Source organism: Poromitra crassiceps, assembly GCF_964638095.1.
Source record: "Poromitra crassiceps genome assembly, chromosome: 19".
In the NCBI taxonomy this organism is placed as follows: Eukaryota; Metazoa; Chordata; class Actinopteri; order Beryciformes; family Melamphaidae; genus Poromitra; species Poromitra crassiceps.
Window position 1 is genome coordinate 27780754 of NC_139646.1, and position 16680 is coordinate 27797433.

The 16680-nt window shown below is 44.4% G+C and overlaps 1 protein-coding gene across 1 annotated transcript in view; it reads right to left on the reverse strand.

Annotated features, from left to right (window-relative positions):
* LOC310794013 (E3 ubiquitin-protein ligase DTX4-like) overlaps positions 1-10287 on the reverse strand; it is a 29346-nt gene extending 19059 nt beyond the window's left edge. Inside the window, exons 1-3 of the mRNA XM_083655882.1 lie at positions 9895-10287; positions 6576-6805; positions 2243-2270 (exon numbers count right to left, since the gene is read on the reverse strand). Of these exons, the coding sequence (XP_083512008.1) occupies positions 2243-2270; positions 6576-6805; positions 9895-9896 (260 nt within the window). The 5' untranslated portion in view covers positions 9897-10287. The remainder of the gene's footprint in view (positions 1-2242; positions 2271-6575; positions 6806-9894) is intronic.
* Between the last annotated feature and the right edge of the window lie 6393 nt (positions 10288-16680).

Sequence of the window (16680 nt, forward strand, 5' to 3'; positions counted from 1 at the left end):
ACCATACCCCCTCCTCAGATGCAAACCTCTTGTCCCTGCCACTCATGACCAAGCGCCGGACCTGGGGTGAGCGTTCCTGCCTCCTCCCTCTGGAACTCCCTCCCCAAACACATCAGAGACTGCTCCAATCTTCCCACATTCAAGTCATTACTCAAAACTCACCTGTTCAAAAATGCTTTTAACTTGTGATAATGACGTATTGCAGGGGTAGGCAACTATTTTTCATCGGGGGCCACATGAGAAACCCAGATTGTTGCTGGGGGCCGAACAAATATTGTCATGCCGTAATCCATGGATGGGCAACTTTGATGATAGAGAGGGCCACAAAAAATGTCCTCGCTACCAGGTTTTGCTGAGGGGCCGAACGGCGCCAGCACGGAAAATTTGGGGCATTTGAATAAGCCAGGTTTAGAGGAATATTAATTTTAAATTAACAGTTGTGATGTCATTATTCAGTCTCTTAACCACCAATATTTGATCCTTTTCTCATTCACTCCTAAGTCACCACCTGCTCTCAGGGCTTGAAATTAACTTTTTTGACCACCTGCCAATATGGCTGCTAGATTTTAAAGTTACCAGCCAATTAGAATTTCCACTGGCCGAAATGTTTTTCTTGAAATAAACCAGAATATGAGTGGGTTAATTTAAACATAAGTATCAGTAAGTGGCCCGGGATTCTCAAAGCCTGTGTTGAGGGTCACACAAACAAAAATGCACTCTTGAAGCTAAATAAATCCAAAACCAATGAGTTTATTATTTAAATTTCTACTTCAATGTAGCCTTTTAGTCATAAAGATTATTGAAAGATATTCCATATTCCAGACTGAAATGCTATAACAGAAGTGGAGTATTGGCCAGAATCACGTGAACATTTTGACACTTATTCAGTGGGTATCTTGCATGTTGCGTTCAGGTGCACTGTAAAAAAATAATTTTTTTTTTTTTTTTTTTTGCAAAATCATCTGGCGGGCCAGATATTATCGGAGGCGGGCCAAATTTGGCCCGCGGGCCGCCTGTTGCCGACCCCTGACGTATTGTATTCTGTTTTACCGTGCTGTGTTCCTCACTCTTGATTTGTATTGTCTATTAGCTTTTAGTATTATGTTTTATGTTTTTAATGTGTTGCTTTCTGGACCTTTTTTAAGCCCCCTTCTAAAGCGTCTTTGAGTACCTTGAAAAGCGCTCTATAAATAATAATTTATTGTTAATCTGTAAACAGACGCTGTGATATGTGTGCTGTAGGGATGTCACGATACTAGAATTTCTGCTTCGATACGATACCTAGGAAAATATCGATACTCGATACCATTTTCGATACCATGCGGGGGGATGCGACAAGACATCAAGAAACGAAGACAGATGGACGGACAGATGCACACCAGCTCAGTGGCCTTGTGGTTTGAGTGTCCGCCCTGAGACTGGGAGGTTGTGAGTTCGATCCCCGGCCGAGTCATACCAAAGACTATAAAAATGGGACCCATTTGCCTCCCAGCTTGGCACTCAGCATCTAAGGGGTTGGAATTGGGGGGTTAGATCACCATATGATTCCCGAGCGCGGCACTGCTGCTGCTCACCGCTCCCCCAGGGGATGGGTTAAATGCGGAGAACAAATTTTGCACACTCAGGTGTGTGACAATCAGTGGGACTTTACCTTTACTTTACACTTCTCCATAATCTAGGCCTGACCAAACTAATTAAAAATGTTGACCTTACACAGCCGATTACACCTGCTCTAGTCATCAGCCTATCACAACACAGCAGATCACACCTGCTCTATTCATCAGCCTATCACAACACAGCAGATCACACCTGCTCTAGTCGTCAGCCTATCACAACACAGCAGATCACACCTGCTCTAGTCATCAGCCTATCAGAACACAGCAGATCACACCTGCTCTAGTCATCAGCCTATCACAACACTTTGAGCTTGTTGAAGCAACAGATACCCACCAATGACAGGGAGGGAGAAATCAGTAGTATGTTTGATTTTTCATTAAGAGAAAGTACTGCTGATATTGATACTGTTGCAAATGAGTATTGTATCAGTTTAACATTTTTAGTATTGATACTTATCGATACCTGTTGCAAATCAGTATTGTATCCGTTTCAGATGTTTAGTATTTACTTTTTCGATACTATCGATACTTTTGACAACCCTAGTGTGCTGTTGACAAAAACAAAACAAAAAAGCAGAAAGTGAAATGAACCCACGGGCGGCGCAAAAGTTTCCTGTTTGGTGTACCAGTGAACAGAGAACCTCTTGTCAGTATCTGACAGGAAGAGGAAGTTCAGTCTCACTCTCCACCTCCAAGAAGCATGCTTGATGCTTGATGCTCACACACACACACACACACACACACACACACACACACACACACACACACACACACACACACACACACTCTGTGTGTGTCTCAGACAGCCACAATAGATTAGCTCACATCTGTTCCCCAAAATTCAACAATGGTGCAAGAGAGAGAGAGAGAGAGAGAGAGAGAGAGAGAGAGATAATATAGAGACTCCCCAAGTATCTCACTCCCTCCAACACCCACTCCCACTCCTTCCATACCTCTCTCACCCTTCCTCTCTCTCTCTCTCTCTCTCTCTCTGTGTGTGTCTCTGTCTCTCTCTCTCTCTTTCTCTCTCTCTCTCTGTCTCATGGCCCTTGAGAGCTTCGCCTATTGACGAAACTAAACACAGACAAGAGAGAGAGAGAGAGAGACACACACACACACAGACAGCCAGAGAGAGAGAGAGAGACACAGACAACCAGAGAGAGAGAGGGAGAGAGACACAGACAGCCAGAGAGAGAGAGAGAGAGACACACAGACAGCCAGAGAGAGAGAGAGGGAGAGAGACTACAGAGCATAAGAAGGCCACTTAAAATGAATTCTCTGCTCATTAGTCCTTGAAATATCCCATTTTCTCTCCATATAGTCAAGGTCTCTCTCTCCCCCTCTTGGTTACAGGCAGTGTGCAGCTGCTGGAGGGTGTGTGTGTGTGTGTGTGTGTGTGTGTGTGTGTGTGTGTGTGTGGTTAAGAATGTGGCTGACTAATAGCAAAGATGGTCATTTACAGCTGCTACAGACCATCACACTGTTGGATCTCAAGGCAGCCCTCCTCCGACACCACACACGCACGCACGCACGCACGCACGCACGCACGCACGCACGCACGCACACACACACACACACACACACACACACACACACACACACACACACACACACACACACACACACACACACACACACACACACACACACACACACACACACACACGGGGTTCCCACACCTTCTTGAACATCAAATTCAAGGCCTTACGTTTTCTTCCTCAAATTCACAAACTTTCAAGGATTTCAAGGAGCAGTGGGAAAACCCCTGGCTTTGCGCGTGCCTTAAGGCAGGGAAGATAGCATACCGCCGTGCGCCGTCCGCCAGGTGTTCTGCCGAGTTTTGCTCCCCCGCCAATCAGCAAAAAAAAGCATCCCCACCTCACGGGAGCATACTTGTAATCATTTATACAGAAATGTAACTGTTTAAAAGTGATATAATCGTCTGGTAGACGTGACCTCCCTGATTTCTAAGTTAAAACAGCCCCGAAATATGTTGTGGATGCAATTCTCGGCCGGGATGCGGAAAGGTTCACGGCAGGCGTCGCAAGCGCAAGCGCAAACGCCGGCGGCATTAAACGAGCGCGCCCAGTTCAGACTCAGAGAAGCCTCCCCTCCCCCTCTTTAGTGCTTCTCTGCACTGTCTGGGAGCGCTTGTTTAATGTCGCCGGGGCGTCCCCCGTGCATGAGAAGTCAGTTCTTTTGTTGCGAACACTTTTAAGACAAAGAAGAAACTTCACGTTCTTTCCTGTTTTCAACCCAAAGTGAGTACAAGTCTTAAACTGTGAATTTAACTCGCCTGTTTCCAAAGTGAAAGTAGAAGTCGCTCACAGCAGCAGCTTCAACGCTAGACTCATCAGTCTGAATGACTGATCAGTCTCACGTTGAGGTTACAGCAGCAGCTGTGTTTCTCTCTCAACTCTCCTCTCATCAAATCACTCTCATTAGGTTCAAAAGCCCACGCGAATCTAACGTTATATCAGCCAGTAATTCAGTCAGTTTACTGCCAGCTAGTTAAATTCAACACACACACGTTGTTGGTGAGGACCTGTAACGTTAACGTTTTATTTGCGCCGTTCAAATTGCTGGTACTGCTTCATTCAGTCGCCTGGCTCTGTGCTGTTAGCACAGAGGCTAATAGTAGCCTATCGAAGCCCGCTGGTCTCCGTGAAGTAGGGATGGGCGAGAGTACTCGGGTACTCGAGTACTCGTTCATAACGTCAGTACTCGAGTAACGTTTCCGCTGTCCGGGTACTCGCCCACTCCCCACCCCTTTAAAAATGGTCTAAATCTACGCACGCATCGTTATGTGGATCTGCCAGCATGAACTGCACGGGCGTCAAGTCAGCCAGAATGTACAAGTACGTCATCCGCTTTGTTGATTTCAAAATAAAAGGCTTATTGTAACGTAAGTTGTAACCTTATTTATTTTGAGTAATGCGTTACAGCCATAGTTTCACGCCATATAACATCACAACGAGTATTTTGATACAAGGTTTGCTGCTTCGTTCGTTGAAATACCCTTTTCTCCTCCAACGTGCATAAATAAGCTATTTACTTTTGTTTAAGTAACATTATTTTGAAAGTTTTAACCGGAAGTTTTCCAGCTCATCCCGAAAATGGTGGCTGGAGATATTCTCCCGAATGAGATGCACGCTTCTTCATAGCGCACGCCCGATAAAACTCATTCAAAACTTTGCAGTAGTTTACTGACTACACTGTCGTTTCCCATAATATAACGTTAGTCACAAGAAATGTGGAGAAAGAATCACTTTTTGGGAGACAATCGTTTCATGGTGATCACTATTTAGCTGCAGCTGTAATGTTAATCACACTGGTCAGTGGTCAGTTTTCACTTTTTGGCAGAACACCGGACCTTGTAATCCGTGGATTTACGTTAGTGTAACAGTGATCATAAAGTAAAATGGATGATACTGGACAATGGACATGTATTTGAATTGAGCCTTCGCTTGTTTCACAACAATATTGTCCGCTCCGAAGCGCTAATGCCATCCATCCAACCATCGGCGATGCTGTCTGAGGTAGGCTTTAGACGTTAGCTTAGCGTCACCTCACCTAATATCACAGTCAGTCAGTCAGTCCCTCTCCTCACATGCTCCAGGTAACGCTTTCTCCATGCAAAAATGCAAACGTTATGTGTGAACAGCCCCACACACAGCAGATTACCCCTGCTCCGTCATTACCATAGTAATCACACAGACCCCCCCCCCCCCCCCCCCGCGAGAGTACTCGAGTACTCGTTCATAATAGAAGGAGAGTACTCGAGTATTTAAATTGCTTAAAATGCCCATCCCTACCGTGAAGAGCTCAGCTGTCCAGCTGTTAATGAACGCATTGCAATGAATGGCATTACCGCACCGCAGCGACTTAAAAAAATATTAATTATTCCCCCACCCCCGCCAATGGCGATGCCATCGTGGATCACGATGGTTCACTGTGGAATAATCACGATGGATAATTTACTGACATCGCACAACCCTAGTCTTAAGGCTAACCTTAACCCTATAACCCTAACCCTATACCCTATGACCCTAACCCTATGAAATCATGTTGAACGTTATACTGTCAAATGGCAGCGCTTGAAAGGAGCCCAGAAATGGGTGATGAGCCAAAAGCTGGTGGGTCCCTGTTTCTATCAGAGTCTATCCAGGAAAAGACTGTTTCTATCAGAGTCTATCCAGGAAAAGACTGTTTCTATCAGAGTCTATCCAGGAAAAGACTGTTTCTATCAGAGTCTATCCAGGAAAAGACTGTTTCTATCAGATTATATCCAGGAAAAGACTGTTTCTATCAGATTCTATCCAGGAACAGACTGTTTCTATCAGAGTCTATCCAGGAAAAGACTGTTTCTATCAGAGTCTATCCAGGAAAAGACTGTTTCTATCAGAGTCTATCCAGGAAAAGACTGTTTCTATCAGATTCTATCCAGGAAAAGACTGTTTCTATCAGATTCTATCCAGGAACAGACTGTTTCTATCAGAGTCTATCCAGGAAAAGACTGTTTATATCAGATTCTATCCAGGAAAAGACTGTTTCTATCAGATTCTATCCAGGAACAGACTGTTTCTATCAGAGTCTATCCAGGAACAGACTGTTTCTATCAGAGTCTATCCAGGAACAGACTGAGCTTGTTCACTGAGGGTCTCAGACTGAAGGGCTTTAACAGAACTACACTGTGATCCACCACAGAGCCACTGACAGAAGAATGCTAATTCATGTCATTCTTGCCCTATCCAGCCCATTTTTACACAGTATTTAATATTCAGCCAAAAGCAGCAGCTCCACTATGAGGCAAGCTAGGTGATCTTAGAGGTCAATCCTGGCACAGTACATCCTCTCCTCTCCTCTCCTCTCCTCTCCTCTCCTGTCCTGTCCTGTCCTGTCCTGTCCTGTCCTGTGTCCTGTCTGAACTGGTGCATGCCATGGCCTGGAGGTTCTTACCTGTGTCCTGTCTGAACTGGTGCATGGACTGGAGGTCGATGATGTAGGGCGAGAGTCGGCTGTCCACCTGGCCCAGCACCACGCTGCCTCCGCGGGGGTCGCTGCTCCGGACCGCTGCCTCGATGTGGTGCGAGACGGCCGGGCCGTACGGCCGCCACCGGCCGTGCTCGTTCAGCCACTCCCACACCACCACGGCCGAGGCCAGGAGCATGGTGTTACTGCTGCTGGCCCTGCACATGAGAGGGAGCATGGTGTTACTGCTGCTGGCCCTGCACATGAGAGGGAGCATGGTGTTACTGCTGCTGGCCCTGCACATGAGAGGGAGCATGGTGTTACTGCTGCTGGCCCTGCACATGAGAGGGAGCATGGTGTTACTGCTGCTGGTCCTGCACATGAGAGGGAGCATGGTGTTACTGCTGCTGGCCCTGCACATGAGAGGGAGCAGCATGGTGTTACTGCTGCTGGCCCTGCACATGAGAGGGAGCATGGTGTTACTGCTGCTGGCCCTGCACATGAGAGGGAGCAGCATGGTGTTACTGCTGCTGGCCCTGCACACCAGATGGACCGGTCAATGTGAGTAAGAAACCATCAAAGAAGCAACATTACATCAGTGACCGCATTTGAATTGTGCACTGGGGCCAGACTTTGGTGGCACTGGTATTGAAGTGAATGTGGCGTGCAAGTAATAATAATAATATAATATAATAATAATAAGCTTTATTTGTATAGCACCTTTCATACATAAAATGCAGCTCAAAGTGCTGGACATGCAAGAAAAATACATCATAGTCCCATCATATCTGTGTTGTTTCGCCTGCTTTGACAGAAAAATGCTTCCACAAAATAAATTAAAACACATTACGTGATGTTGACCATGTTTTTTTTAAATATCTGAGCATGTTTGTTGTCCTTGTTATTGGTCTCCAGACAGACCATGGCTCTGTCCAGCAGCTGCATATAGCTCAACTCAAGCCTCTGTTTGGGCCAAGATAGCGACACGGAAGAGGTCCGACCTATTATCGCTGACCAGATCAATTTATGAATGGCTCTTATTATAACTGGCTGGACTCAACGATATGGCTCATTCATCCCTTCACACATCGACGGCATCTACAGCCATGCAAGGCGCTCGCTGCTCGTCGGGAGCAGTTAGGGGTTCAGTGTCTTGCTCAGGGACACTTCAACACACTACCGGGAGGAGCCAGTGTCGAACCGGGGACCTTCCGATTCCCAGGCGACAGCTCTACCTCCTGAGCTAATGCCGCCCGCGACATCACTGATGATGTCACAATGCCTCTGACATGACTGATGATGTCACAATTTATGACATCATTGATGACATCATCACTGGGACTTTGTGTGTATGTGTGTGTGTGTGTGTGCGCGTGTGTGTCTGTCTCTGGTGTGTGTGTGTGATGTCACAATGCCTCTGACATCAATGATGATGTCACAATTTATGTGTGTTTTATGGTTTTTTAATTTATGTGATGACATCATCAGTGACATCGATTCATGACGGAACTATAGCCTCAGCCGGAAGCGAATTTCTGAAAAATCGACCGTGGTTCGAAAAAATAAACGCCGCAATAACGCTCAGCCCAGCACCGTTGGTATGCACGGTTGCATTGACTGATATAGGTTTGGAAGATATTATTGACATTAATCGCACGAAAAAAACGCTCCCGATGTGTAAGGACCATAATGCTGCCTTCCAGACAACTGGGACCTTCGGATTTTCTGGCCTCCTATTAGGAAAAGTTTGCTGGAACGGCACTCAAAGTGGGAGCTCCGACTTGAAAACTGGGAGAAGAAAATCTACCCCCACTGGGCTGGGAATCAGTTGTCTGACGTCACACAACAATGGCCGCAACATGGAGTATGTAGTCCAAAGTATTAAGTGCCTAAATAAAATGTATAATAGAGTCTGTTACCCTATGTGTCATTGCTGCTCCTCATTTTCATTTAAATATGCAAGGAGGGTGCTCTGCTCATTGTTAAGTTGTCTTGCTATTTGCCAAACAAAAAAAAGTTTGTCGCGGTCCGCCATGTTTTTTGGTTGCGTTTTGCCTTTGTGCTCTGGAATGCTTTGAAGGTGGGGGGTGGGACTTTTCCACTGGGAAACACCCACGTCCCAGGTGTCTGGAAGGCAGCATTAGGGCAATCAGCCTTAGGAGCGTTTTACAGAATGTAGGGAAACAGTGGATGGATAAATCCAGAAGGAGGCGGTAATGCAACATAAAGGATGCCAACTGCCATAAAACAGAAGAAGTTCGGGCAATTAATCTGTCCTAATTTAAAAAATGTGCTCCATCAGGTCACCTGCACAGGTGCTCTTTACACCCCCTGAAAGTTTCAGGCTGATCAAGGCTTTGATAGAACTGAAAGCCTATGACTGTTTAGTCTGCAGATAAAACACAATGACAAAAGCCATAGTAATTTAGACTCGGGTGTGCATAAACTACTGGTTAAGAACTTCCTTTTTTAAATACAAAAATTAGAAATTATTATTGCTTATCGGACAGTAGAAGCAGATATGTCAATCCTATCGGCTGGGGGGGGGGGAACTAAAGTGTATAAATCGCCCCTATCTGAAGAACATACGGGGGAATTCCTCCCAAGTTTGAAAAGTGAATTTTAGGCCGTGCATTAGTCATGGAATTCTGGACAAAATAATATCTAACAATGAAAATATTCTGAGATTTGGGTCTGACAGACAAGGACACCTAATTCATGTGAACTAAATGAGTTGTCCTTGACATGAAAAAGGTTGAGAATCACTGATGTAAACTATATTAATATGAGCTGGAACACACAGAAGTCATGGTGTCAACACAGCTAATGTAAACTATATTAATATGAGCTGGAACACACAGAAGTCATGGTGTCAACACAGCTAGAGAGGCTACCATTAAGCTAGCATAACAGCACAGCTCCCTGACTGAAACAAAAGCACATTCTTCATAGCCTGTTTACACCTTCACACGGATCATTTCTTACTAAGCTAACGTCAACTGTTTGTAACAGTTTAAACCAGACATATCGACACAGATATTGCTGGCTAATGTTAGCTAAACAAAGTGCCAATGCAAACAACAGTTGAGCTGCAATTTGCAAACAAAAAAAAGGTGCCTGTCTGTAAGCAGAGGCCAAAAACCCTGACATTTGTACACACAACGATGTCTTTATAAGTTATATTTCAACCAGTATAGTTTGTGGACGTGTGTATGTCCTTCTAACCCCGCGATAAAGCTATTAAAACACCCAGGTGTGCCCCACACAGATACAAAACAAAGCGAGTTTGAGTATGTTTGTCTCTTACATGGAGCCGAGGCAGAGCTAACGTTAGCCCCGGGAGGAGGCGACACATTCGGCTACGCAGACCCGAGCTCCTCGCATGGCCGAGCGGGGAAGAAAATCACAGTGGTCGCTGCTGCTTTCTGGTTATAACACCGTTAAACACCGACTGCGTCTCAAAACAGCGAGCAAGTCACGTCACACAGACAACAAAGCGACATCGCTGCCTCCTCGCATTTGCTAACGTTACGTTACTCCTTCAGCTTCAGACACAACCAAATCTCTTCCCACGTCTCCTTTATTTCCAACGACGACCTTTTATAATATATGATGTTTCTCTGAGATCTTCCTCGATAGCAAATCGCCTCGCTGTGGAAAATAAATACTAGAAAAACGGCCTGTTTAGTTATGTCTTCATGTGGAGGGGAAGCTGTCTCTACCGTTAAATGTCAACAGGAGCAGGGTGTGTGTTTTCTCGGGTAGTTTGGGGCGTAGCATGCTGAGATGTGGAGAAAGTAGTGACTGACATCCAACACCACCACGCAACCTCAGCCAGTCACTCCAGCCCCGGCTCAGACGAACAGGTTCAACTGGTCTGCTTATTATGGATATGGCTGCTGGCTGCTGTGTGTAAATATGGTTATTAACTGGCTATGCTTGCCATGTTGACAAGATGACCCTACTACAGCTGATACAATGGTTGTAGCCTAACTTTGCTTTACTTTAAATCGCTGTCTGATCTACTCCCAAAATAAGTGCTTATCATCATAGCAAAAACTGGCACGTTCTTTGGAAAACCAGTCGAATAGGATAGTCAGTGAATTTGTATAATAATTCTGGTTGTCTACAGCTACATCAGTAATAATGGGCCCATTGTCCTCAGAATTAGGACAACTTTCTCTTTAGTAGTCAATTATTTTGGGACCGAATTGCAGCAGTATTGGATTGATATTGACGCTTTTACGCACGGTTATCGGGGTGCGTTCACTCACTGGTTCACACAGGCGCATGTCCAGCACTGTCCAGTCAGTGCACATCATCACACAGGATCACGTTCAATCACAGTGGCTAATCAATCACCTGTTGATGCGGGTCCTGAGGTCCACTCTTCTAGTCCTCAGCTGTGGGAACAAAGCCAAATCCCTCCTTCATAAACGAGCTCTCCGCCTGCGTCCTCGGTGCTCCACCATGGCTCTCCCTTCGCTCTTCAGGTGGTCGCAGATATTAAGCGGCCACAAACCCACCTCCTTTCTCGGGTTCAATTCCTCGACACAAACCCCCGCACGGAAGAAAGCGGGTTCTCACTCCCCTCCTGCGGTAGGAGCGAAACAGAGACGAAATCCGGCCGTGCGTATCGCTATCCCTTCGTGTCCATCTTTACTCCGTCCTCCTCCTACTTGATATGAGCCTCCACACAGAGGACTGCTGCGAGGAAGGCACCCCCTCCCCCATCACTGCTCTTCAGCACGCCCATTATAGCCAGATCCCCCCTCCCAAAGACCCATACCCCCCGCCCGCCATCCATTGAACATATTGATGGTAGTTCTGTGGATTCAGATATGACCTGTAAGATATGACCTGTAAGATATGACCTGTAAATATATGACATGTAAGATATGACCTGTAAAGATATGACCTGTAAGATATGACCTGTAAGATATGACCTGTAAAGATATGACCTGTAAGATATGAGCCGTAAGATATGACCTGTAAGATATGACCTGTAAGATATGACCTGTAAGATATGACCTGTAATAGTTCTGTGGATTCAGATATGACCTGTAAGATATGACCTGTAATAGTTCTGTGGATGAAGATATGACCTGTAAAGATATGACCTGTAAAGATATGACCTGTAAAGATATGACCTGTAAGATATGACCTGTAAGATATGACCTGTAAGAGCCAAATTCATTTGAAAGAAGCTGTGCCTTCTTGTGAGCCAAACCTTGTATTATGATCACGCAAAATACTTTTTACAGTGAAACTTTCACTCTTTATACAATCATGATTCATGTATAAGAACCAAATTAATTTGAGCTACAATGTTTCAGTGGGCTAATTTTGTATCTAAAGCTATTATGGTCATATTTGGTTCGATTATTTTGGCTAGTAGAAAATAATGAATGGTTTTAGTTTGTTTTGTTTACCAAAACTAGGGATCCCGCACGCTATGCATGCTCGATTCCTAAGCTGCCCCTCCCTGCAGCTCGCCAAGCTGGCCCTGCAGCTCACATTCACAACTTGGCTGCAGTGTGGCCAATGAGACCAGCATCACTGATTATGTCAGATTTATGACATCACTGATGATGTCATCAGTGGGATTTATGACATCACGGATGATGTCACAGTGGGATTTATGACATCACGGATGATGTCACAGTAGGATTTATGACATCACTGCTGATGTCACAGTAGGATTTATGACATCACTGATGATGTCACAGTGGGATTTATGACATCACAGTGGGACAATCACAGTGGGACAGAGAAACAAACAAACAGAGAAACAAACAGAGCCCCAGCTCCCATGATGCTGCTCGGCTGATCCCTCTGTAACTTCAGTTATGATGTCATCAGTGATGTAATCCGTGATGATGTCATCAATGTTGTAATCCGTAATGATGTCATCAGTGATGTCATAGAGCAGGCGAGGTGCAGGGAGGGCAAAGCCCAGTAGGCTACATCCTGAATGATCTTTTGGTAGAACGGGGAGAAGACCAGCTTGTTGAAGTTGACCAGCTCCCTCAGCGAGCTCCCTGCTGACCAGAGCCAGTGGAAAATGTCCAGTTTGTTGAAGGAGGCTGTCGAGTGTGGAACGAAAAGGCTTTTTGACCGTGGTCGTCGTGGTCATTCCACTGTGTGCAGGCTGTTAACGTATCTCGCAATGCTGTTGGAGATGCACATCCTCTTGGCTACTGAAGAAGGATTACTTTCATCACTTTGTTTGGACTCCTATTTCAACTTGGACAAGGATTTGAGTTTGCCAATAAACGGCCATGCTGCTGCAGCACTGCTCACCTGTTGCCCTGCTGGATTATTCGTGAGTAGCCTGTCGGGCTTTTAATGATGGCAATTCTGAAGAAATGTGGAAAGACTAAAATAGCTACATGACAAATAGCTACAAGTCTCGCTATGCAGCAACTTAACGCTAGTGGTTGAAGAAGATGATGTTAGCGTTAATTGGAATAAGGTAGTTTGCCACTATAGGCCCGTAGGCTGGTAAACCAGCGCGCCTGTCACGTGAATAGGCCCTCTGGCCTACTAGACAACAGTCTCTGTTATAACCAGGGGTTTTCAAACATTCTCATGCCACAGACCCTCAAGTAGAAATTTTGAAATATGGAGTTTGTTCAATGGTCTAACGTTAATGTGTGTGTATCTATTTTAGGTAGGAACAGCAGTTTAAAACTCCTCACAAGTGGTATCAACAAGCTGCCATCTCGTGGCTACATGGGGATTCACATCCCCGCGCTCCCTCTCTCTCCTTGCTCCATTACATGATAGTCCTTAGCAGCTGTAGTAGTGTTCCCTTTAAAATGTCCTAAACAGTTGTTCTTGCGCTTTTATGACCGTAAGTGTAAACAAGTGTAAGTGTAGAACAACTAGCATTGGCCTCTTGGGTTATGGTTCTTTTCGACTGGTCGGCGGGTGGAAAATGTTTGGTGGTCTAAGATTGGAATTCGTCCGATTCAATCGCTAAAGTCGGTTTAACGTTAGGCCAAAAGGAGAGAGAGGACTGTGTGGAAAAAGAAAGCAAGGCGGATCAGGACGTGGAGCAACAAATTGCTGCTGCTGGTCGTTTATCTTTATCTTAAGAGATTTCACACCGAAACGAACCCGGAAGTTAGATGTAGATAGTTTATGAACGTATTTATAACATAATAGTGCAGAACAGGGCTCCATAGCTCAGGGGTTAGAGCACTGGTCTTGTAAACCAGGGGTCGCGAGTTCAAATCTCGCTGGGGCCTGTCCAATGTTTTTAATTTCACTATACTTACAAATAATTTATTAGACTGTTGAGTTAAGCTGAATGTAATACTGTTTACTGTGACATCACCGAACATCACTCACTGATGACATCATCACATTACATCACAATGGAGTGACATCACTGATGACATCATCACTGACAACAATTGCTGCAGTGACATCACTGATGACATCATCTCCGATGACATCACAATTGCTTGAGGTACATCACTGATGACATCAAAATGCGTATAAAAAGTTTTACTTGGTCAAACCAAACAGTTCAGCTATATTTAGAATCGGGAGAGACCATAACATTTCACTCGGGCCAAAATAAAAAACATCGAAAAAATATTTTCTTTATACCCGCATTTTCTTACGTTTTGTTCGGAGTGATTCACGGTAAACATGAGCCGACATGAATACAGCATGTCACTGACTGATTAGATCATCACCGATGACCTCACAATTGCCTGAGTGACATCACAGATGACATCACAATTGCTCTGTGTAACTCATTTGTGACACAATATATTATAATATAGAAGATCATAACAAGGCTATGTGAGTGCAAAAGTATTAGTCATTTTTCCATTACAGTTATCTCAAGGTACTTTACAAATAGAGCAGGTAGAATGATGAAGAAAATATGGAAACAAATTAAAAATTAAGATGAAATGAGGTAAAGATTTCAACCCATCCAGCCCAGGTCAACTGCTGACCTACAGGTGATCGATCACCTGAGATGTAGTCGACTCAGGTGAACTCCAGGTGCATACCGTCAAATAGAAGCACAGTTGCACCGCTTAAAAATGAAAGAAATTCGCCCACGGGGGCGCTACAGCAATATGTTACGTAGACTAATCACAGCTCACGCTGCTATGACAGACATACGGACGGTACTGCTATGACATCACTGATTAGGTCTTATAATAAAATAATAAAATAGACCCATTCACCCCCCATGAATGGGGAGTTTTTATGATTCTGATTGTCTAAAAGCCACAGAGGCTAACAGCTCAAACAGTTATGTGACATTTCTTGCCCCAGAAGTAAATTCCCCATTCATTTTCTCCAGAGACATTTAGAAAAATCCTTATGAGTTTTCTGGGGCAAGAAACGTCACATGACTGTTGAGCTCTTTAGCTAACGCTAGCTAGCTAGCGGCTAACTATGTTAATGCAGGAAATGCAAAGGCATGACAGATCCCCACGGTAGAGCATGTTTACTAACCTGGAAACTGCAGAGGTCGGTCCGTTTTACAGTTGTGCTGTGAGTGATACTTCTGCTTGTTGCAGTAGCAAAGCTGAATTGGCCAAACTAAAGAGACTGTAAAGAGTTTTCATAGAGGAAACCAGGGGTTGTTGTAAGCACATTTCCCCATCTGTGTTAACGTAAATGTTGTGAATGACGTTCACAGTGTCTATTTCGGAGATTTTACGTGTTACAACAGTATTTTACAGACCTATTTTCTATTTTGTTTAAATAAAGACATGATTATTTGAGCTTTTCAGAGCCCGGATAGCTCAGTCGGTAGAGCATCAGACTTTTAATCTGAGGGTCCAGGGTTCAAGTCCCTGTTCGGGCGTTAACATTTTTGTCCTGGAAAGGCATTTTCAAAAATGGATTTTCCCAACAATTATGGCCTTTTTTTTTACTAGTAGTAGTAGTACACAAAGCTCTATGATGATGATGTCACTCAAGCAATTGTGATGTCATCAGTGAGTGATGTCATCAGTTCTACTGCTACTACTACCACCACCATTACAACTACTACTGTGTCTATATTTTTTTTATATATTTTATTTTAAATGTTAACAATATATGAACAAAACAAACGAAACATGCTCAGACACAGGAAAGGAAAAGAAAGAAAAGCATATAATATCGACAATTATTACAATGTGATGCTACCAGCCACATAGGGTGCTCATGTGCTTGTAAGCACATGAGCAATCTAGAACTGTATGACCTCATCAGATTGGTCTACGTAACATAAGGGTGCACTTTTTTTCAGCACCAAACACATGCCAGATCCCTGATTGCTTCACCAAATTTTGGATCGGAGCAATGGATATTATAAGAGTAGGATCTGATTGACAAAACAGCGACTTCCCTGGTGGTCTAGTGGTTAGGATTCGGCGCTCTCACCGCCGCGGCCCGGGTTCGATTCCCGGTCAGGGAACTACTCTTTTATAAAATTTTAACACTTCGGTTAGCTTACTGCAGTTCGGTGTTGACGTTGTGTAGCCCGCTTGCTTTTGGGTCGAGTCGAGTTTTTGCGTTTCTCCTATATGGACCAAGGATAAATACATTTCAGTCTTACAAGTTGCAACTCTTGATTCTGATCTGAGGTCTGCCATACAGATCAACATCTGGTGCTTGTAGGCATTAGCACCGCCCGGCTAGCTCAGTCGGTAGAGCATGAGACTCTTAATCTCAGGGTCGTGGGTTCGAGCCCCACGTTGGGCGCACTACCTTTTTCATGTCCTTCTCTAATCTGTGGTCATACACAGGTATGCATTCTCTGTATAGACCTTTATTTAATTATTTAATGTATTTTCTGTCTAGACCTTTATTGAATGATTGAATGTATTTCCGGTATGAATGTATTTAGATGTAATTTCCGCCTTATGCAGCACAGCGCTGATGAAGGCTTAACACTGAAACGTCCGTTGTGCTCTGTCCCAGGTGACTAACGCTATTACATTTTGAAAGGACATTCTGGAGTGCTGGCCTTCTTTCTTACTCTTATAAAAATGAGTTACAAAAATGCTGTAAACCTCTTTATCTTTATTTTTTTTAACATTTCAAAACATCTTTATCCTTCTTGTTTCAA